We start from the raw sequence: 24,352 nt of genomic DNA on the forward strand, positions 1-24,352 counted from the left end.
CCTTCCCTCTCAGGGCCAATATACCTAATGGGATTCTGGAAGAAGTGGGGATAGACAGCTCCTATCCATTGGGAAATCCATCCCCAGGGTTCAATCCCAGGCTCCTGTGTAGTTGTACCGCCTCTTCCTTTGCAGCTGGCTCCAGATGATGCCTGGCGCTGTCCCCACTGCCAGGTCCTTCAACAAGGCATGGTCAAACTCAGCCTGTGGACACTCCCCGATATCCTCATCATTCACTTGAAACGCTTCCGGCAGGTGGGAGAGCAGCGCCACAAGCTCTCCACTCTAGTGCACTTTCCCCTGCGAGGGCTTGATATGGCTCCCCACGTGGCCAAGCGCAGCCGTGGCAGCAAGTGGGGCCCCTGGAGGCAATCCCTGCCAGAAGAGGGTCAGTGTAATTTTCTCTACGATCTGTATGCCGTCTGCAATCATCATGGAAGCCTGCACGGTGGACATTATACAGGTGAGTTTTCAGTAAGCAGATAGGGCTGCGATTGCGATATCTCTGGCAACTCCGGAGTTAACGAATTGGGGTTCACTCCACATATCTTTAAGTGTCCCCCCTCCTCGCTTGACCTAAGCATAAAAGGGTGGGACGTCTGAATTCTGCATGAAGAAATGAATAATTCTGTAAGATGAAGCGTTGAGAAAAATTGTGGAAGTTTGCATAGTGATGCTGTATTCTGCTTCTGTGGGTGGCTGGAGAGGAACGTTCGAGGCACGTTCGAGGTCTCTGCAGCCCTGTTTTTCATTTCTGAGCTGTCTAAGTTCACATTACTTTAAGAAATGTTGCCAAATAGTACGCTTAGCAAAAATGTTCTTGTATAGGACACTTAAGAACATATGAGATACAAGTAGTGATATGCAAATATTCCACTTCAAACTTTTTTGAGTTTGGATTCAAAACAGCTGTTTCAAGCAGCTGTTCCCCATTTGAGGCAGGCTGTTTTTATCATTTTGGAAGTGCTTTTAACTTGAATTAGCTCTGTTTCAAGCTCAAAACACTTCCATAGTTATCAAAACAGCCTGTCTCAAATGCAGAACAGTTTGTTTCAAATGTCAGAAAACTGTTTTGAACTTTATAGGAAATGTTTCAAATCCAAAACAGGTCAAATACCAAACATTTGGCAATACCTGTAAATACAAGTAACCCATCAGTAGGAGTGAGAATTTCCAAATTTTGTTTTAATCACATTGACCTTCACAGAACAGTGTTGTTACTTTCTAGCAATGTTTCCTCCTGACTTCCTTCCCTCTCTACAAGCAGAGGATTAAGCATTTAATACCCTGGTGAGGTTATTGTGAATTTCTCAGCACTGCCAAGTTAGAGAAAAGTTCACTTTCCAGCTAATATGGTCCTCCCTCTGTCTCTAGCTTATTGTTACAACAGCTTGGACAGCCGCTGGTACAGCTATGATGACAGTACTGTGGAACCAGTCATGGAAGAGGACATCAGCACACGTGGTGCCTATATCCTTTTCTATCAGAGACGGAATGTAGTTCCAAGCTGGCCTGGAGGAAGCTCTGTTAGAGGTTTGCAAGGGTTTCTTGGCCCACCCCTTATTTCCTATGCATTGATTAAGTTCTGTGTCATTTACTGATGATGAGACATACCTAGACATGCTAAATAATTCCTGCCTTGTCTTTTAAAGATTGACCCTGAAAGTCATCCTGATACAAATCTGGCCCGTATTTAATCCAAAGTAACTGTTTGCAAACTATCTTTAGTTTGTCTGTCATATACAATATATATTTCCAACTCTTCTCCAAGAAGATTTGGGTGATCAAGAGAAGCCCTTTTATTACTTCTAGCATGTGATATTTTATTTTTATTGATTTTATTTGATTTGTGCAGCTGCCCATCTCACAGGCATGACTCTGGGTGGTTTATAATAAAAAATCAGAGGTATGTCTTGTACTTGAAGCAAATCAGAGGTGTGTCTTGTACTTGAAGCAAAAAGATTGTCACTCCCCATAGCAATATGTTTGTTCGTGGAATGGAAGATAGAAGGATATTAAATGATTGTCTTTCAGAAAATCTGTTTCCCTGAAAATAAAACCTATCCTGAAAATAAGCCCTAGCATGTATTTTACATTTGTGCCTAATATAAACCCTACCCCCAAAATAAGACCTACTTAAGAGCCTGCGCAGCCAGCCGCCCGCCCATTCCGTCTGGTTGCTCACAGGGCCATGAGGTGAGGCGGGATAGTGGTGGAACTGTAGCAGAAGGCCGAGTGGTGCATTAGTGTCGCGAACTTGAGATGAGACAGGTGTCAAGGTATGGATGACCTGGCTGCGGGGGCCCTGAGATAAGCCACTCAACCCCCCTTCTCCCCTCGTGACCATGGCCACCAGAGTGTCGCTCAGCCTCCTGCTCTGTTGCAGCCGCAAGCAAGCAGAAGTGGGCCAATGGCCACGTGGGGTCCTGCTGGATTGGGCTGCCGGAGCCATTGCCACAAGGTGAGGCAGCTGTCAGGGTGTGGGTGGCCCAGCTGCAGGGGCCCTCAGGTAAGCCAGTGTGGGGTACGTGGGACAGCTCCACCCCCCTGCCTTGCCTTGTGGCAGCAGTGCTGGCTGTTGCCCCGCCGTGAGCAAGCAGAAGTGGGCCTCCCATACATGGAAAAAAATTAAAACGCCCCTCAAAAATAAGCCCTAGTGCCTATTTTGGGGCCCAAAAGAAAATAAGACCGTGTGTGTGTGTGTGTGTGTGAATAATACACACACACACACACACACACACACGTATATCTATATGGATGTACACAGACACATAGCCAAATGGAATTATTTCCTCCCCATCTCTTTCAGTTTAGCACACAATGCGGAGGAAAAGATTCACAATACTTGCCTACATTTTTCTTGCAGGATCTACCAGCTCTTCCATTTCAGAGCATTGGCTGACACGGCTCAGTCGAAGCAGCAAACGAGAGAGCCTGGTGTCCTGGAGCTCAACAACCTGTCCATCTCTGCCAAAAGCGTCTCATTCACCTACGCTCATCAGTGCCAGCACCAGCCAGGAGAAAGGTATCCTGTCTCCCTTATTACGCTTACTTTCCACAAAGCCATACATGAACAAAGCTCTCTATTATTGGGCAATGTTCTCCTCTTTAGGTTTCCAGATCTTTGGGCTGCTTCCTTTCCTTAAGTCTAGAAGTGTGGGTATCATCCTGCCCCAGAAAGCAATACAGTTCTAGTTACAGAAACCAGACTTTCTAGGTGATCTTTTAAGTGCACCTTTCACTAGCCCCCCATTAAAAAGATAAAGTTCCCCTCGCACATACGTGCTAGTTGTTCTCAACTCTAGGGGGCAGTGATCATCTCCGGTTCAAAGCTGAAGAGCCAGCGCTGTCCAAAGATGCCTCCATGGTCATGTGGCTGGCATGACTCAATGCCAAAGACACATGGAACGCTGTTACCTTCCCACCAAAGGTAGTCCCTATTTTTCTACTTGTATTTTTTACGTGCTTTCGAACTGCTAGGTTGGCAGAAGCTGGGACAAGTAACGGGAGCTCACCCTGTTACGCAGCACTAGGGATTCAAACCGCTGAACTGCTAACCTTTCGATCGACATGCTCAGCGTCTGAGCCCCTGAGCCACTGCATCCTTTAGCCCCCACCCCCACCCCCATTACATACACAAATAATTCTCAGACACATTAGACTTTTGGTCTATAGGAGCAGTCAATTTAAAATAAATAATAATGTCCGGGGCCACTCATTAGACCAGTCTAATAATATGATTTTGAGTGATGGGGAAGCTCTTTCTCCATTGCCTTCTGGAGTCACTGTGGAATCACAGTGTGGATGAAAATAAGTAATTTATCCCCAAATCAGAAAAATTTTAATTCTTTCCATCAGTCCATCTCTTTTTGTTGTTGTTTTATACTTGGGCTTTGGCATTAGCAGCAAGCAGATGATATGTCTCCTTTGCCACTATACAGTACTATACGCTAGGAAAATAGCATATGAGTAGTTGAAAAAAAAATGACGAAAATTGGAAGAAATGGATTTGAGAAGAAGGGGGGATTTTCTGATTTGGACTAAAATCTGAATTGTAGAACATGTGGGGAATTCACAAAGCTTTCTTAGTTTCAGAAATAGATGTCTTGCCAAGATTGTTGTTAATGTTTTGTTAAAATTAGTTTGAATTCAGCTTTCAAAAGACTATATTTTATTTCCACAGAACTCCTGAGAATTGCTGCTATTACTTTCTGTGTTCTTTTCTAGGAGGATTTGAGTCTCGTCCCTTGGTTCGGGGTGTGCAAGGCAGAAGTGTCAGCCTGAAAGCTTCTTCTAATAAGGCCAAGCTGGGCATCCCCAAGACCTTACCCTTGCGGTGGTCCTTCACCTCCAAAGATTGGCCAGCAGAGCCCTCCAGGGAGCTTGTAGACTATCTGGAGTCTGGCCGCAGACCTTGGTTCACAAAGGAGTCCATTGTCCCTTACATAACTAAGGAAGGGGAAGACAATGAGCTTACAGTCACCAAAGCTAATCCTGCTCTGACAAGCATGGGTCCAACTGAGACCAGTGGCAAAACAACCGCTGCCATGGAAAATTTAAACACTCTGAAACGGGTAGTGAAGCCAAAGGAAGAAACAGGCGAGCAGCCACGGACACCCAAAAAACTGGTTCTATCTCTCAGCACAGTACCTCCAGTAAAAGATGAAGAACCTAACAAAGCTAATAGCAATGGGACCCTGCGCATTGGTTCAAACATGACCTCTTCCAGCCGGGGGGACGCAGAACAAAAGACTGGTCCCTGGCTTAGGGAGAAGGAGCCAGAGAATGAGAAACAGTCAGAGGGGAAGTTGGCAGTCTTCAGAGTTGGGTTTTTGCGAAAGGACCCCAAGCGACACAGTGAGTCTCCCAGACATGCTGTTATGACGTCTTCTGCAGCCTCCTCTCAGGCATCCTTCTCCAATGGAACACTAAATATTTTCCCTGGCAGCAGGACAAACAACACCCTGAACCCCAGACCCACAGAGGGGCTGTCCAATGGACGGATCTCCCGTTCTGAGGTGGACATTAAGCGCGCTCAGAGCACCTGCAACAGCAAGGGAAGGAATGACTGGTTACTGAGCAGGTCAACTACTCTCTGCAAGGCAAACAATGGGACCTTGCAGGCCTCCATGCCACCACTCACTTTAGAGGCCATTTCCTGTGGCACCTTCCAGCGGGCAAGGTATCATACAGCATCCTTGGGCAGGAGGATAATAGTACCAGAATCCAGCTTCTGAACTGCCTTGTAGCTCTACCTGAAACAGCAGTATCATGTCCACGTTTGGTGCTTATAAATTCTCAGGCCTTTGAAGAACCTCTGCCAATTGATAGAAAGCTTGGACACCGTTTGCTTTCTATTGGTTTGTTCAGACAAAAGTTACTAAATCCAAATGGTGCTGATGAACCTGTTTAACCTGGATGTATGGATGCAGCAAGGATCTTGTAGACCAAGATGTTAAAAATGGGGGAAAGGCAAAGGTGGGGGAAGATGTTAAATTATTTATTCTGCAGTTTAACTGGGAACTTTTGAAAGGATATGCTGCTTTGTAACAGCATTTATTTTGGTACCAAGGTGTAGAAAGGATAAAGAATCTAAACATTGCTCTATGCAATCATCCCAGTGTTTATATGTTCTGCATAACTTTGGGTTTTACAGATCTATTTGTTTTTTTTTTTAATACCTAAAATGAAGGGTGAGCATTAACAGCTTTGGGAATCAGTGCAGCAAATGGGTAAGCTAATTCAGGAGTTGTCTATTCTCCAAGAGATGTGGGATAAATTTGTTCTTGTTGTGTTGGCTTAAAATGAACGTTGGATCAGCATCCTCCAGTGTTTAAAAATATTCACAGGAAAAAAAAATGTTGGATAACACTGTTCATTTTCTTCTACCTGTTGGTGGTAATCAAAGCTAACTTCTTTGCAATCTAGCTTACCTACCTCAAATTTTCTGGTGGTCATCCATCCAAATGCCAGCCAAGTCTGATGCAGCTTCGCTTTTTTATGACAACCAAGATTGCATACGTTCTGCCATCTTCTGTGACCAATGCAGATAACTAGAATTTTCTTCACAGGAAACATAAAAAGGTGCTGCTTTTCCCATTGTTGTGAACAGATTAAATATGAAAAGCAAAAGAGATAGAGGAGGAGCTAAGCAAAAGGTTGGAGATTTCTAGAGTGCCTAATATTGTTGACATCAAATAAGTATAATGAACATCAGGAACAAATGTCAGTCAATCAATCAGGATAGAGCTGGAAGGAACCTTTGAGGTCTTCTAGTCCAACCCCCTGCTCAAGCAGGAGACTATTCTGCTTCAGATAGATGGCTTTCCTGTGTTTAAAAAAAAACTCCAATGATGAAGCACCTACAACTTCTGTCCAGTTGGAAATTCCAGAGACATACTTAAAGATGTGGAATAGAAAATTGGAAGAGGTAAATTTGGGGATGATTAATGTAAGAGTGACAAAGCAAACTGTGCTTTACGTAGCACACTTTACTCATACCTAGAAAGATGATAGTAGAGAACAAGAACATGGGAAGGGTAGAAAGCAAAAGAAGAAAAAGTCTTGAAAAAGGAAACAGATGACTGTCACAGAAGCTCAAGGCATAGAAGAAAGTGTGTAATAAAACATAGCAAAGTCCTTAGTATTGTTAAGGAGAATGAGGATAACGTTTTTGGGATCCGGCATTGCGTAGAACATCTATGATTTAGAAGGAGTACAATTATAGTGGAGTGTAAAGGGTGGGAAATAGATGAAAAGAAAAAAAGGGAACCTAAGTAGCTCTTGAAGCACAAGAAAACCACAAAACAGCCATTGTATTAGAACTCTGATTATTCCCGTAAGCATTTTGGTTAACTTGTGTCATTTCATTATGTAATTTATGAAGGTATGCCACTCGCTCAAGGAAAGAAGCTCTTGATTGGCATTTTATATTACAGATCTCTTCATAAAAAAATCCATTAAAACACATACGGTAATAAATACGGCTTCACAAACCAACAATTCTTCTGAAGTTATTTCTTGGTGAGGGGTGGAGAATAGGAACTCAAAAGGGAAGAGAGAATGTTGAAACTCAAGAGGCATCGTACCCCAGGTTGTCATACAGTCTAGAGCAGAGATTCCCAATCTTGATAACTTTAAGATGTGTGGACTTCAATTTCCAGAATTCCCCAGCCAAGCATGGCTGGCTGGGAAATTCTGGTAGTTTGAAGTCCACACATCTTAAAATTGCCAAGTTTGGGTGGGAAATCCTGGCCTAGAGAACCCAATGTCTTCAGGCAGGGGTCTCCAACCTTGGCAATTTTAAGACTTGTGGACTTCAATTCCCAGAGTTCCTCAGGCAGCTTTGCTGGCTGAGGAACTCTGGGAGTTGAAGTCCACAAGTCTTCAAATTGCCAAGGTTGGAGACCCCTGTCTTAACGTGAAGTCATTCCTCAAGAGTACCTATTGCACACTCAGCCTTATAAGAAGTTATAATATAAATGTTCATTTACAGCAGTTTCTAGGTGGGAGGACTTCATCTCCCACTATTCTTCACAGTGGTCATGCTGGATGGAAAATTTGGGCATTTGATTTAGAGCGCCTTTATTTGATCTGGTGCCCTCTAGAGATGCTGGCCCTCAATTCCGTTCATCCCATCCAGCACAACCAGAGATAATGCCAGCATAAAATTTGGAAAATTGAAATCCAGTGTAATGCGAAAGGCACCAGTCTGGGAAAGAGTGATTTAGATGCCATTTGCATTCTTTGCAGGCTTGTCTCGTCTCTTCTTGGAGGACTGCTATTAATCTAGGCTTTGTAAAAAGACTGTCACCTCCTGTTTCCCAGGCACAGGGAGAGGGGGGAATGAATTTGAACTCATTAACTTACCTGTGCAACCTGGTGAACCGTGCTGTGCCCATTCCCACATAGCTGGCTGCTTCAGGCTGTGCTGTGTTGGTATGGGGAATGGGGCAAGCAATCTCCAGCTCCTTGGGGTCTTTTTTTTTTGGTTAAGCCATTGCCTAGCAACTGCAACAGGAACACAGCAAGCCATGGCGTCCTCCCAGGCAGAGAGCAGCTTTTTTTACGAGAGTGATGACTTCACCTTTGAAGAGAGGAGCTCTGTGTATGAGCTGCAGCTGGAGAGGCTGAGAAAAGATGGAAAGGTTTGTGTCAGGGCGAGTGGGAGACATCATTTTGGAGGCATACAATGAGCCCTTGGTCTTTGATGGTAGGTTTCAGCTTCTGAGCTTTACTTACTAATTTCTGTTCACTTGGGCATGGCAAGGGGCTAGGGCTGTTCTTTGCACAGAGAAAACTTTTAACATAGTTAGCTACAAATGCCATTGTTGGATGCAGAGAAGAATTCAGGTATGGTAAAGCAAAGCCAGATTTCGACTTTACACACATACACACACACACACCAGGGGTGAAATCCAGTAGGTTCTGACAGGTTCTGGAGAACTGGTAGCGGAAATGTTGAGTAGTTCAGAGAGAACTGGCAAATACCACCTCTGGCTGGCCCCAGAGTGGGATCGGAATGGAGATTTTGCAGCATCCTTCCCCTGCCACAGCCACCAGCCACACTACGCCCAACAAGACACGCCCACAGAATAGGTAGTAAAATTTTTTGATACAGACCGAGTTAATCCTACTTGATTGCTATTTGTCACTTTTCTTGCTTCACCTTAATACAGAGGACGAAAGAAAATTTTCTTCAAAGTCCAGTTCTTTTTTTTAAAAAATAATTTTTTATTTCCATTTTTCAACATCATATTTATGTACAAACTATTATCCATCATTAATCATTAATTTTTATTTATTACTGATTCAGGCCTGCCCGACTGCCACTTCCTTACTACACAACCTCCCTCTCTACCCTCTACTACTTTCCCATCCTTCATCCCCTTCACTTTACTACTTCCTCTCCTCCTTCTCCACTCCTCCCTTCTTCCACCCTATCTAACCCTCTTATTCCCCTCCTCCTTCTCTACACTTTCCTACCTACTTTCTTCCTCTCCTCCTTCTCCACTCCTCCCTTCTTCCACCCTATCTAACCCTCTTATTCCCCTCCTCCTTCTCTACACTTTCCTACCTACTTTCTTCCCTCCTACTCCTCTCTCCTTTTCTTCCTGAAATGGCAGTCGAGCATCCCCAATATCATTTTAAATTTTTTAATTTCATATCTTCAAAAATTACTGTACATTAATAATCAGTCCATGTATCACTTGTTGATTCATTCCCCCCCCTTCCCCCCTCCCCCCCCCAGACTTCCCAGAGTAAATACCGGGTATTATAACCAACAATCACAAGCTAAAGTATACAAAATATACATAACCTCCCACCTTAAAAAATTTAAAACTATAGATCCCCTCACAATAAAAATAAAAAGATAGGAAAGAATAAGAAAAGAAAAGAAAAGAAAAGAAACAATACCAACTTCACATATTACTTCTTCTTACAGTCCATTTTTAAAATTAATCCATCTTCTCAAATTCAATTTTTTTTTCCACTTGTATATTCCTTCAAATTTCATAAGTCCATTTCTCAAATTACAGTCCATCTTCCCGAACTCAAATTTTTATCACTTATATATTTCTTCAATTGCCATAACATTTAATGTCCATTCTTCTTACAGTCCATTTTAAAAATTAGTCCATCTTCTAAAGTCCAAAAAATTTTTTCCGCCCACTTGTATATTCCTTCAAATTTCGTAAGTCCATTTCTTAAATTACAATCCAGCTTCTCAAATTCAAATTTTCATCACTTATATATTTCTTCAATTGTCATAAGATTTAATATTCAGTCTTCCAATACTACTCCATCAATCAAATATCAAGCAAATAATCATTTAGACTACATCCACAATATAACAGTAAACAGTTAAAATCATTACATCCACATTATCTAAATTCATAAATTTCACTTTCCATCCTTCACAATTGAGTAATATCATCCCATAGATTTATACCATACAAATAGCAAATAACAAAAATCCTATAATTTATATCCTAAACAAATCAATTCCAAAAATTAACCATAATCATCCTATTCACATCTTAAACATTCCTCCCCTCTCCCATTCTATTTTCCATCATTTCCAAACCAGTTAACTTAGCATCTAACAACAAAGGATTCCCACTCTTTAAAACATTAATATAAAAATGTCTCGCTTTCATAACTGAATTAAGAAAATACTTTCTACCTCTAAAATTCACTGACAAACCCATTGGGACTTCCCATCTAAAATATATCTGATATTTCTTAAACTCATCCACCAAAAAAGCAAATTCTCTTCTGTTTCTTAACATTTTAGGAGGAATTTCCTTCATCATTTTTATATCTTGTCCCAATATCTGAAATTTATTTTTATAAAAGGCTTGCAAAATTTCATACCTAACCTTTTTAGTTGTAAAATAAATAACCACATCCCTAGGAACTCTATTTTGTCTTGCCCACCAAGAATTAACACGATAAATTCTTTCGATATTAGTCTCAAAATCTTCTGGCTCCACACCCTTTATCTGAGCAAAGGCTTACGTAAAAATCTCCTTTAAATTTTCCTTCCTATTTTGTTTCAACCCCCTCACCCTTATAGCATATTCCATTAATCTATATTGTAATATTACTCTTTCTTCATCTGCCCTATCTACCTTTGCCTTTATATCTTCCATCTTATTATCTAAGTTCCAATTGTTTTGATTTTTTTGAATTTCTTCTATTTTCCTTTGCAACTCTAAATTAGCTTTATTAAATTCTGCAAGATCATCCTGCATCTGAATACAAGAGCTTAATATTTGCGCAATTGCATCCTTTACCATTTTCATTTCCCTCTTCTGCTCTTCCACCACTTCCTTGAAATCCAACATCTCTTTCTCTATTTCGTCAAATTTTTGATCTATTTCTAAAAAGTGACTCCAAAAACTCCTGTAAAGAATTTCTTACTTCCTTTTTGATTTCTTCTTTTAATTTTTGAATCTGAGCTGAAGAAATTTCAAAGTTTTTAATGACTTTTGGCACTATTTGCTTAAAAGCCATTAAAAAAAAAGGATAGCTTAATAATAGACCAAGAAAAAGAAAGAAAAAAAAATTAGAAAAGAAAGTTTCTAAAAACTTATCTTCTAAATCACTATAATCCCAAAGAAGAAGAAAAAATATAAATCATAAGATTCTCATTTCTTCCATTTAGTCAGTATCTTCCTATATATCTTCTACTTCGACACACTTTTGGCACTATTTGCTTAAAAGCCATTTTTTTAAAAAATATAACTTAATAACAGACCAAGAGAAAAGAAAAAATATTTAGAAAAAAAAAATTCAAAAAACTTTTCTTCTAAATCACTATAATCCCAAAGAAAAAGAAAAGATATAAATCATAAAATTCTCATGTCTTCCGTTTAGTCAGTATGTTTCTAGGTATCTTCTTTCTTCTATTTCAACACTAGCTGTTAGTAAGCATTTCTACTTTCATTTTCCGTACACACATTCCACAAAACCGCCATTTGCTTTCTTCTCTCCTATCTTCGCAGCAAATAAATCCTCAGGGGCTTACAGTCTTCTTACAAACAAGTGCTAGAACTCCAGTTTCTGCTCCGTCCACGTTACAATCCATCATAAATCAATTCCTGCCGTGGAAATTGGACGCTTCGTTTGTTTGCCATAAAGGCAAATGCCTCACCCAGCCAGGAGCTTATCAGGTTATAGAAGGAGAACTTCCCGCAAGCTTTAAAAGCTTATTAGGGCATCTCAACCTCAACCTAATTGCTCATCTTTCCTTCTTTGCCCGAAGGAAAGAATTCCAAGCTGTCGGACCCAGATTTACGATGTCCTGACAGCTTTACAGACTAGGGAGTTAGCAGCTAAATCATAGCTGCTTCTGCACAAAGCGGAGCCAAAACCGGAAGTCCAAGGTCCAGTTCTTGAAGGGTCAATTTCTCTTTATCCAGAGAATCATTTTGCATAAGATAGGCAAGGGATCTCCAAAGTAGGCCCATTCAGAGCATTTGTACGCGCTCAAGAAAATATGCACGCATGTCTTTTTCATCCAATAATTCTTTTTAATTGGAGACTGTCGTATGAAGTAAATGGCAATACGCAAATACAAATACCTTAAATTGAAAGGGCAGTTTAAGGACCTCATTCCTGTCCAAATGTTTTATCTTCTGTATCAGCCTCCCCAGGAGTATTCTAGAGAGGACTCCTAGAAGCCCCTTGTTAAAAAATAAATACATGTTAATGTTACAACTATGAAGGACGGTATGGAAATGGAGGGAGAAGCCCTGAGGAGGGATCCATGCACACTGGCAAAGGGGACTGAAGACAAGTATCACAACTCATGAGGAGCATTTGAAACCTGCCCCAGAGTAGGCGGGAATCATCCATATTTATTTGGCCTTAATTACACTTATCCCTTTAGAACTGGGCTGTCAAGCTCATGGCCCAAGGGCCGGATGCATCATGTGCTCGCTACGCCCACACCCGGTTTAGTGAATGGGGAAAAAGTCCCGATGTGTCACGTGATGCCACCGTGGTGATGCGAGTTTGACACCCCTGCTTTAGGGTAACCTGGTTCCAAACAAATCGACAAGTGAAACTGAGAAATGGGACATCTTTGTTTTATTAGAATAACTTTTTTTTTTGCCTCTTCCTAGCTGTGACTGGAGATATCTGGAGCCTTTTCCACTTTATTGCCTTTGAGATGTACGGTGCTACAGTCCTAGGAGGAATTAGCTGACTCAGTATTGCTAGATAAAGTTGTTCCAAATCTACTCAGAATAAATGGAAGTCTTGTTTCCTGTGATTTTGAAACTATTAACAACAGTGCAGCCGAAAAAGACATAATGCCTTTTTCCCCCCCTGAAGCCCCATTTCATAATGCACTCATATTTAGCTTGCACTAGCACTCCAATAATTCTTCGTGTGTTCTATTCCCAAACACGTATTTCTAGCCTATATGTTTTCTAAATGAAAAATTGCAATTGGTCACTGTTAAATGACATTGTTATTTAGAGGCTATTGCTCTAAGCTCTGTAACCTTTGGGTATTTTCATCGGTTTTGCGTATCTGCAGATTTGATACTATTCATTCCCCTCATCTTTTCATCCAAATCCTTAATAAAAAAACATTTTAAGTGGCTGAACAAAAGTGGAGAAAAGGTCAGTTTACTGTTTGGATGCATGCAGGAGCTTTTCCGTTGGGTTTTCCCTAGCCAGGAAGAAAAGAAGGCAAAAAGATGTTCTATGTGACTTCATTGGAGAGCCATGACTTCAGAGTAACCAACATCAAAATGGTTTACAGCTACTCAATGTCACCCTGTGTGCGTTGGATTTAACTCTTAGGAGATGATAAATAAAATCTCCCTGCCTGCTAAACTAACTCTTACCAGAAGCCCAAACTTGGTTGGATCTATGCCAACAGTCCACATTGCATCTCTGAATAGATCCCCTGAAAATCCTCCCTTCGCCTTTTAACTAATTTTAATCCCTGGCCTCCTCTTAAAATTTTTATTTTTTTATACACACTGTTTTATATTTTAACATTTTATTGTGCACCGCCCAGAGTCCCCCTCTGAGGGAGGAGGGTGGGGTGTTCAGAAATGTGCAAAGTAAATAAATGAAAATATAACTCTTGCCTTACCTGTTTTGAACTGGTAAAACTAGAGCTGGGTTTTTGTATTATATGTCAAATGTTGCCAGAGCAACAGCTGCCCCATCTAGCTAAGCTAATGCCAAAAGACAATACAGTCAGAGAGCCAACTGAGCATGCCTGGTACTGCTTCTAAGCCACTAAAACCATACTTCAACAACACACTGCTTTGTATGCCCAGAACTCTGCCTGCCTCACAATTAATACAGTGGGCAATTGTGCCATTATTGTGCCATAGGCTGTTGCCTTTTAGAATCTGGTTTTGTAGAAGCCAGGTCACAATGTTGAGATTTAATGCAGGCACTTTAGCTCTGGGAAAGCATAACAAAGGCACTGAAATGTGGGGGAAACGGGATGAATCACCAAATGAAGAGGAGAGGACCAGTTTTCTCAACCGGCTCCTCCTGGATAGAGTCCTTCATGGCGCAGAGGATACTGTAAGTATTCTAGGGCAGGATGCTATTGCTTTAAAAGGAATGGAGAAGGAGGGGTTTGTGCAAGGCATTCACAGTGAAGAGGAGGGGAAATCGGAAGGATTAACGCATCTGCAGGAAATATAGAACTGATGAGGGTTAAATCTGCATGCTTTTGAATGCAGTTATCAAAGGTAATTCTCCAATTTCATTCATTTCATTGAGTATAATAGCAAAATCTAATGCAAACTAAACTTAAAGAAAATAGGAGTAAAACGTGCAAAAAGAAAGAAAATATAAGAAAGAAAAGTATATAAACAATGTAGTAGCAATAGCAATAGTATGTTACCTTATATACTCCTTTACAGTGCGTCACAGGCCTCTCTTAAGTGGTTCACAGAGTCAGCTTATTGCCCCCAACAATCTGGCTCTTCCTTTTACCAACTTTGGAAGCATGGAAAGCTTGAGCCCCATCAGGATTGAACTCCAGGCTGTGGCCAGAGTTAGCCTGCAATATTGCATTCTAACCACTGTGCCACCACGGTTCTAGTAACTCTTTTTCTGAAGTTACCAGCATTTATCTCTTCATCCCATGTTCCATCTTTTATCTATAAACAAATATATAAAACACCTTTTCAGTCCTGGTGTCAGCAGAAAGTCCATGAAGTGTTGTTGGAAGTAAGAATATACCTTGTTTAACTTTGATCAAATAAACCAATGTTATGGTCTTTTCCTTCTAGCAGTACTAATCTTTATTTTATACAAATATCGTCATTGGATTTGATTTTTCTTCATTTCTCTTTTGTCTCATCACACAAAGTTCTTCAAGACGTTAGCAAGCTCTTTTTGGAAAGGCAAAGGGAAAAAGCCTATCCAGGTCATTCTTTTGATTTGCCAGTTGTATTTCCCTTTTAAAATTTAAAACCTCAGCTTATTTTGTTTCTGGATCCAGTGAAGAATCTTTTTCTAAGCCATTCATTTGTCCTGACAGTTGCAAAGCCACTTTCACTGTCATCTCTATCATGACAGATACAATTAGTTTTACATTCATTGTTTCTCCAATAACATATTTTGGTCATAATCTAGCCATAGAATATAGCCAGACATTATTACTGCCATTGTTGATATTGTGGCTACTATTTTCTGATTCCATTCTTCAAAAGTCTCCCAATACTTTTTCTGTCATAGCATTTTGCATTATTTTACAGGTCTGTATATCTTTCCTCTACCTACAATGTTTTGTCCCTCTACGTTTTTGTAATCATGAAATTGCTTGTTTATGTCATATCTGGATATATTTCCCATGAGAAGCACATTGTACTTTATAATCAATTACCAACTCTTATTGTAAAACTTTCAGTTCTCCAACTTTCTTTGTACGGTTAGTGCATTTACAGCTTTCTACAATCAAAATCTTATTTACAGTTTTGCTGTTTGCTTCAGATTCTTTAAATTCTTAAGCTTATGATTCAAATGGTTTTCCCCCACTAAGGATTGAAAGCAACCTGGTGTTTTCAAACTTCAAGCTGCCTAATAGCTTAGAAGTAGGTAATGAACAATTTCAAAAAGTGATTAGAAAGTGTGGTTGTAAACTTAGTGTTCTTTAAAAGCCTCTGTTGGAGATGCAAGGTGGTTAATCCTGTAGTTTCCTGGCATTGGAAAACCACTGTCCTGCAGTTTCCTCATGAGGAGCAGATGACTGGAGATCATGTGGGCTATTTTTCATTCTTTCCTTATGAGGTTCCAAGGGACCCGTCTTCACTGATCTTTGCTGCAGTAACATGCATCACTTTTACAGAGTTCTCTTCAGTTTTACATACCACTCCCAGAAGCCCACAGTTATCAAATGTAGAGTAATATGGTGGTGACTCTTTGGACTCAGTTTGTCCACTCCCTCCACCTTCTGGCAGAATGAACAATGCCCTGGAATGATGCTTTAGGGAAATGATACCCTTCCTTTTCCCACTACATAAAAGGAGAAGAGAAAGGTCCTCTCCTTTGGTCTTGCTCTGTATTGAGAGGAGAACTGACTGCCTATCTGCAGGTGCAAAAGATTCATGGAAACATTATTCCTTCTCCCTTCACCCAGAAAAAGGGGCTGTTTTTTCCCCTGGTCCACTACTAAAAGATGGCAAAACTTAATACAGAAGTTTTTTGTGCACCCTTTTTTGAGAAGTCAGATTTCAATATGAGCACTTAGCTGAGGTTCTGTTTTCTTTGTGATATAGAATAGGATGATCTTTACTATCCATTGTCCCTTTGCCAGATCATAGGCATTATCTCAGGGCAACCCCACCTAGAGATCTACTCATTTTCAATTATAAAATGAAGAGGGATCCTTTATTGAGAAAAGTTACTCTTTCCTCATCTCCTCATAGCATACAAAGGTCATACAATGCAGTGGCCAATGCCTTGATGAAAAATGGAGCTGCATAACAACTTCTGTCATTCTACTTTGGGAATATGAGGTTGAGGTTAGGCTCAGAGGGAACTGCCATTTACTTGGACATTATAGTTCTTTCTTCATCCCTCTTTTCCAGGCTACATAAAAGGTGGTGATCCCAAGTTTTAATGACATCTTTTACAGTGAATGGGCAGAAGACATATCATATTGCAGCTGTTCATTCAGAGGCTGGTGGGTAAAGAATAACATAGAAACCATTGCTAGGTCTTCATACTCGCTTGCTGAAAATAACCAAGAGAAAAGTAAGCCTTACCGACAGATATATGCAACTACATTTTGGCTCCTAAACACTATCTTCACAAGTAAATATGTATCTGTGTCACTTTCCAGATTATCTATCCAGCTACCTATTGAGGAATGGGCCACTGCTTTGTCTGCCTTCTTGATGAACGTATCTTTTCTTTTATGTACACTGAGAGCATATGCACCAAGATGAATTCCTTGTGTGTCCAATCACACTTGGCCAATAAAAAAAAAAATCTATTCTACTATAGGAGTGTTTTGTAACTGGTTATATCCACCCTAGCAATTAAGATTGTGGCAATGGCGTAATATGGTTTCCAAAGTTCCAATTTACCCACTGATCCTCATAGCTGGGAAATCTCGTACTACATTTCTCAATGTACAGCATTTTGAAGTCAGTATGATGCTAAACAATAATATGCAATACGAAATCTCTATGAATTGTGGGTTTTTAGCTTGCTATTAATCAATATTTCAGATTCCAATAATCAATTAAATTCTGATTCACAAAAGACACTTATTTATGGCAACAGAGTGACCAAAATAGATGTTCAGATAGCAACATTCTCTTCTTCAGTTGCCAATTATTTGGAGGGCAAAGTCTGCTAGATAAGGCTTCCTCCAGTCTTTAGTATTTTGATCTTGAGAATTATGCCAGCTATTGCTATATTATTTATTTATTTATTTATTTATTTATTTATTTATTTATTTATTTATTTATTTATTTATTTATTACATAACATAACATAACATAACATAACATAACATAACATAACATAACATAACATCAGAGTTGGAAGGGACCTTGGAGGCCTTCTAGTCCAACCCCCTGCCCAGGCAGGAAACCCTACACCATCTCAGTCAGATGGTTATCCAACATTTTCTTAAAAATTTCCAGTGTTGGAGCATTCACAACTTCTGAAGGCAAGTCGTTCCACTTATTAATTGTTCTAACTGTCAGGAAATTTCTCCTTAGTTCTAAGTTGCTTCTTTCTTTGATTAGTTTCCACCTATTGCTTCTTGTTCTACCCTCAGGTGCTTTGGAGAACAGCCCGACTCCCTCTTCTTTGTGGCAGCCCCTGAGATATTGGAACACAGCTATCATGTCTCCCCTAGTCCTTCTTTTTGTTAAACTAGACATACCCAGTTCCTGCAACCGTTCTTCATATGTTTTATCCTCCAGTCCCCTAATCATCTTTGTTGCTCTTCTCTGCACTCTTTCTAGAGTCTCAACATCTTTTTTACATCGTGGCGACCAAAACTGGATGCAATATTCCAAGTGTGGCCTTACCAAGGCATTATAAAGTGGTACTAGCACTTCACGTGATCTTGATTCTATCCCTCTGTTTATGCAGCCCAGAACTGTGTTGGCTTTTTTAACAGCTGCTGCACACTGCTGGCTCATATCTAAATGGTTATCCACTAGGACTCCAAGATCCCTCTCACAGGTACTACTATTGAGCAAGGTACCACATATACGGTACTGGTGCATTTTGTTTTTGGCCTAAATGTAGAACCTTACTTTTTCACTGTTGAATTTCATTTTGTTAGATAGCCCAATGTTCAAGTCTGTCAAGATCTTTCTGTATCTTGAGCCTATCTTCTGGAGTGTTGGCTATTCCTGCCAGCTTGGTGTCATCTGCAAATTTGATGAGTTCCCCATCTATCCCCTCGTCCAAGTCATTGATGAAGATGTTGAAGAGTACTGGGCCTAAAACAGAGCCTTGGGGTACTCCACTGCATACTCCATGTGGATGTAGTTCCGTTGAGGACTACACGTTGAGTGCGGTTGGTCAGCCAGTTACGAATCCATCTGGTGGTGGTGCTGTCTAACCCACATTTTTCTACTTTATCTAGTAGTAGATTATGGTCTACTTTATCAAATGCTTTACTGAAGTCCAAGTAAATTATATCAACAGCATTCCTCTGGTCTACTAATTTTGTCATTTTGTCAAAGAATGCGATAAGATTAGTCTGGCATGATCTGTTTTTGACAAACCCATGTTGGCTTTTGGTTATTACTTTGTTTGCTTCTAGGTGTTCGGTGATTCGTTGCTTGATTATCTTTTCCAGAATCTTCCCCGGTATTGAGGTCAGACTGATAGGTCTGTAGTTTCCTGGATCTGTTTTTCCTTTTTGAAGATGGGAACTACATCAGCTCTTTTCCAGTCCTCTGGCAGCTCCCTGTGCTCCAGGATCTTTGAAAGATATAGTTCAGTGGTTCTGAGATCACGTCTGCCAGTTCCTTCAGAACCTTGGGGTGTAATCCATCCGGTCCTGGTGATTTGAACTCGTCTAGGGTAGACAGGTGTTCACTTACCATTTTCTTCCCTATTTTAACTTGTGTTTCTAATCTGTTTTTTGTAGTGCTGTTTTTGATAGGTTGGATTGTTTTTTCCTTTTGTGTAAAGACAGATGCAAAATATGAGTTAAGTAGATCTGCTTTCTCCCTGTTGTTTGTCATCTTCTTGCCACTTTCTCCCAGCAATGGGCCAATTGTTTCCTTGACTTTTTTCTTGTTTTTAACATGTTGGAAGAAGCTTTTTTTGTTATTTTTTACTTTTGTTGCTAGCCTTTGTTCATTGTGAGCCTTAGCTTTCCTCACTTCATCTTTACAGGCTTTATTTATTTATTTATTTATTTATTTATTTATTTATTTATTTATTTATTTTTGTTTCAATTTCTAGACCGCCCTTCTCCCAAAGGACTCAGGGCGGTTTACAGCCAAAGTAAAGACAGTTAGTACAATTTTTAAGACCAGTTTAAAAGGAAAATTTAGAGTTGGTTGAAGAACTTAAGACCAATAAAACCCCTTATTAAAACCCCACTAGGCCAGTCCTGCACGGTGAAACAAAAATGTTTTCAGCTCGCGTCGAAAGGTCCGAAGATCAGGGAGTTGACGGATACCTGGCGGTAACTTGTTCCAGAGGGTTGGTGCCCCCACAGAAAAGGTCCTCCCCCTGGGTGCCACCAGCCGACATTGACTGGCCGATGGCACCCTGAGGAGAATCTCCCTATGGGAGCTCACTGGTCGATGGGAGGTCGCCGGTAGCAGCAGGCGGTCCCGTAAGTAACCCGGTCCTATGCCATGGAGCGCTTTGAAGGTTGTAACTAACACTTGAATTGCACCCGAAAGACCACCGGAAGCCAGTGCAGCCTGCGCAGGAGAGGTGTTATATGGGAGCAACGAGTCGCTCCCTGTATCACCCGTGTGGCCGCATGCTGAACTAATTGGAGTCTTCGGGTGCTCTTCAAGGGAAGCCCCATGTAGAGAGCATTGCAATAGTCCAGACGAGAAGTGACGAGGGTGTGAGTGACTGTGCACAAGGAATCCCGGTGCAAGAAGGGACGCAACTGGTGTATCAGGCGGACCTGGTAAAAAGCTCCTCTGGTGACGGCCGTCAAATGATCTTCCAATGACAGTTGTGCATCCAGAAGGATGCCCAGATTGTGAACCTTCTCTGTGGGGGCCAATGACTCGTCCCCCACAGACAGCGATGGCCTCAGCTGATTATACTGGGACGCCGGCATCTACAGCCACTCAGTCTTGGCGGGGTTGAGTCGAAGCCTGTTTTTCCCCATCCAGACCCGCATGGCCTCCAGACAACGGGGCATCACCTCAACGGCTTCGCTGGGGTGGTTGGGAGTGGAAATGTACAACTGCGTATCATCAGCATACAGATAACATCGCACCCCAAAACCACAAATGATCTCGCCCAGCGGCTTCATATAGATATTGAACAGGAGAGGCGAGAGAACCGACCCCTGGGGCACCCCACATAAGAGGTGCCTCGCGGTTGATCTCTGCCCCCCTGCCAACACCGTCTGTGACCGGTCAGAGAGGAAGGAGGAGAACCACCGAAAAACGGTGCCCCCCACTCCCAGCCCCCCTAGCCGCTGCAGCAAGATACCATGGTCGATGGTATCAAAAGCTGCTGAAAGATCTAATAGGACCAGGACAGAAGAACAGCCTCTGTCCCTGGCCCTCCAGAGATCATCCACCAACGCGACCAAAGCCGTTTCAGTGCTGTACCCAGGCCGGAAGCCGGACTGGAACAGGTCCAGATAGACAGTTTCATCCAGGTACTGAGGGAGCTGATGCGCTACCACACTCTCAACAACCTTTGCCACAAAACGAAGGTTGGAGACTGGAGGGTAGTTCGATAAAACAGCTGGATCCAGGGAGGGCTTCTTGAGGAGTGGTCTCACCACAGCCTCCTTCAAGGCTGTAGGGAAGACACCCTCTCTCAGAGAAGCATTAACAATTCCCTGGAGCCAGCCTCGTGTAACCTCCTGTGTGGCCAGTACCAGCCAGGAGGGACACGGGTCCAATAAACATGTGGTTGCATTCAGCCTCCTCAGTATCCTGTCCATGTCATCGGGAGCCACAGTGTCAAACTCCTCCCAGATGACAGCCTCAAGAACCGCCTCCATCATCCCATCTGAGACTACCCAATCTGTGTCTAGCCCATCCTGAATCTGAGCGATTTTATCGTGCAGATATTGTCCAAAATCCTCAGCACGGTCTTGCAAATTAAAGGATATGAGAGAAGAAGAAAAAATATGGAAACCCACAACCTGATCAAAGAAGCCAATTCAAAACTGTTGTCGTGTCCCACTCCTCCGCTGACGGCCGGGTCAGGGAAATCCGAATCAGGCGTGCCTCTGCAGCTCTGCCAAAGTCCTAGCAAAGTCCTCAAGGCAGGCAGGAGACCAGAAAGTGACTTCAGCAAGATATGTTCGACTTTGCCTGACTCAGAGACTGCCAGAAAGCAGATCCTTTATATAGGCCATGGGGTGTGGCTCCATGACTCAGCACTTATCCAGGCCTGCCCCTCCCTTCCTTCTGATGCCTCCGCCTATCAATTCTTCTGAAGCGAGGGTCACTCCAGTCGGCAGCTGTTGGTAATAAACCTCCCTCAGGCTCACATGTTGTGGGGGAGGGGGAGGGGTCTAGTTGCTCCATTTGCCCGGGCATGGAGCCAGGGCTGGGGCCGGGAGGCATACTAGGACATTCTTCAGTGTTCGGAAGCAGATAAGCAGGCCCCGGCTGTGGTGAGATTGGGCGAGACACAACAACTGTGCATGTCAGAGGCCAATGCAGACAGCCATTGTATGTCTTAATTCCCCCCCCCATTGTTCTACAAAGTTTAACACATTCATACACACACACACCACACACACACACCAAGATGCAACACACCTATCCCTTATATAATTGTCCATACATATGATAGCCAACTCAGGAAAGGTTATAACTCTCATGCATGCCTCACTTTCATCATGTATCATTCTGACCACATTCAGCTACCATTCTTCAGTGCTCCAGTCAAACAAAGCATTTCATAATTCAAGCCTACGGTACTCTCCTTATTACAGATTTTCTCTAAATCAACAAAGGTTCTATAAACTTTGCCATATTTTGCAGAGCAAAATGTTACTCTGAGCGCATCCTGCCTGGCATAAAGCCATATTGTACTTCCTCTTTCTACCTTTTTGATCAGATCTTCCCAGCACACTTAACTCACCCGGCTAAAAATTCCACATTTCACTGTTGGCTAACTTTCCCTTTATAAAAAGAAATGATGACAGCAGTCTTCCAATCATTAGGCACAAGAATAAATCTAGTTTTCACATACACTTTCACCAGATCCCATAGCTAATTCAAAAGCAAACTACATTCCTATTCTATTCTCCCAGTTGTGCCATCTACCCTGCAGTGTTACCGTTTTTCAATATTCTCATCTAAGTTATGACTTCCTTTTCATCATTATTTTTTCTTGGACCCTACCATTTATAGCATTGGTTTCCCTTTTGCTGTTTGACTTATCATATCATTTCCACAGAAATATTTAAACTCTTCCTAACATTCCTTCAATTTGGTTTCACCTCAAAGATAATTTTATTTTTAATTCCATTCACTTTGCTGGAGGCTTCTCTTTTAGTTCTTTACCCATCTCCAAATTGTTTATTTCCATTTAAATTGTTCTGCAATTTTCCTCTATTACTCTTAACTGTTCCTTGCTCATTGTAACTATTCTTTTTTCTTCCATTCATTACTTTACTCTTAAGTTTGTTTTTCTCCAGCATTTTAATGCATTTTTTCTAATCTACAACCATTTTTCACTTTATTGTTCCATCTAATATCATTTGTCGTGCTTCCCATTAGTTTAACTCTACACACACCTCTGGCACTCTATAACTCTTTTCAGTCTCTCCCAAGCAATTTCCAAATTCTCTTTTTTGACATTTTCCATTCCTGTGTCATTGAGAGTTTAATATATCTTTTAATACTTTCCCACACAGACATATTTTCTCTCCTTGCAGTTGTTCTACCTCCAGTCTAGTTTCTTTCTTTCATTTATTTTATTCTATGTTCATCCCCCCCAAAAAAACAGATGCTCTCCTGAGCATATTAAAAAGTGTTACTTTTCATATGCAGAACCTCTCATCTTCATCCTTATAACTTTTACTAATTTTCTTAATATTCATAATAAACAATTCTTCATGTCTCCTAACAGCCAGCTTCCCAATCCATTCCCAATATGGATATTACATCCATATTGACTGTTGCACAATTTCCTCCATATTTACTCATAACCCTTCTACTATTACTATTTATTAGGATGTAGCATGCAACGGTCAACATCCTTTGAATTCCTACTTTGTACATTGTCACAACAATCTAGAACGTACCAATTCATGCTTTCCAACATTCATATCAACTCCTTCATTCATAACTAAACCTATATCTTCATTTCCTTGTATGTATTCATTACCTCCTCTGCTCAGGATCAAACCATCTCCATTCACATCTGTTATGTTTTTCTCCTTTCTCTTGGATTCCCAAATATACAAGATATCTATTTTTTTCTTTCATTTCATTGTTAATTCCTGTTTTTGCTACCTATTCCCTTCCATTCCAAGTCACAACCTTCCATTTGCCACGGCCATCACCATGTGGATCCATAGATGCTGATCTGTGTTGCTTATGACTTTGGTCACCTAACTAGCTTTAATAAGTAGCTTTAATGATACCCTTGCCACTTGGAACATGCTCTGCTAATAGTAAAGACAGTGTCCATCAATCATGATGGACTTTGCTTAGTATACTACAAGGGTAACAAAACCTAGTTTTACCCCAAGAATGCTTAGATCCATTGCAAACTAAGTTCTCTGCTTTGGAGAATACCTTGCAAGCCAATATATTGTTGCTGTCTTCCTACCAACAAGGAGGTCTTTGAAGTAAACCAACACATAATGCACTTCCCTCTGTCATCATGTTTACTGACTGGTATATAAATAACTCTAGACATGAAATGGGGCCAGTAGGCGTTCATAAAAAATATAAATGACAATACTCATAATTTAGAGATTTGTTTGAAATAGTTATTTGCTTGAAAATCAAAAGGCAAAAGGAAGCAAGGGACTGATTTTGGGATACATTAGAGGAGCTTTTAGGAGAACCATCTCAACCCTCTTATGGTTTGTTTTTTTCAAAAATTGTTCTTTGAATGGGTAGCTATGTTCAGTTGCAGCACTCCTTTTTGTGTGTGTCAACTTTCCAAATATCTCCATCAGCTGGAAAAAGTTGCTTATCCTTGTC

General features: G+C 41.1%; 2 protein-coding genes across 2 annotated transcripts in view; both read left to right on the forward strand.

Moving 5' to 3' along the window:
* Positions 1-6,990, forward strand: part of USP43 (ubiquitin specific peptidase 43) — a 137,233-nt gene extending 130,243 nt beyond the window's left edge. The window contains exons 12-15 of the mRNA XM_058166753.1: positions 136-463; positions 1,375-1,533; positions 2,867-3,025; positions 4,228-6,990. Of these exons, the coding sequence (XP_058022736.1) occupies positions 136-463; positions 1,375-1,533; positions 2,867-3,025; positions 4,228-5,237 (1,656 nt within the window). The 3' untranslated portion in view covers positions 5,238-6,990. The remainder of the gene's footprint in view (positions 1-135; positions 464-1,374; positions 1,534-2,866; positions 3,026-4,227) is intronic.
* Positions 6,991-13,863: 6,873 nt separating this feature from the next.
* The window catches only part of LOC131189998 (testis-expressed protein 47-like), a 41,851-nt gene continuing 31,362 nt past the window's right edge, over positions 13,864-24,352 (forward strand). The window contains exon 1 of the mRNA XM_058166754.1: positions 13,864-14,063. Coding sequence (XP_058022737.1) covers positions 13,908-14,063 — 156 coding nt within the window. The 5' untranslated portion in view covers positions 13,864-13,907. The remainder of the gene's footprint in view (positions 14,064-24,352) is intronic.

This window comes from Ahaetulla prasina, chromosome 2 (genome assembly GCF_028640845.1).
Source record: "Ahaetulla prasina isolate Xishuangbanna chromosome 2, ASM2864084v1, whole genome shotgun sequence".
NCBI lineage: Eukaryota > Metazoa > Chordata > Lepidosauria > Squamata > Colubridae > Ahaetulla > Ahaetulla prasina.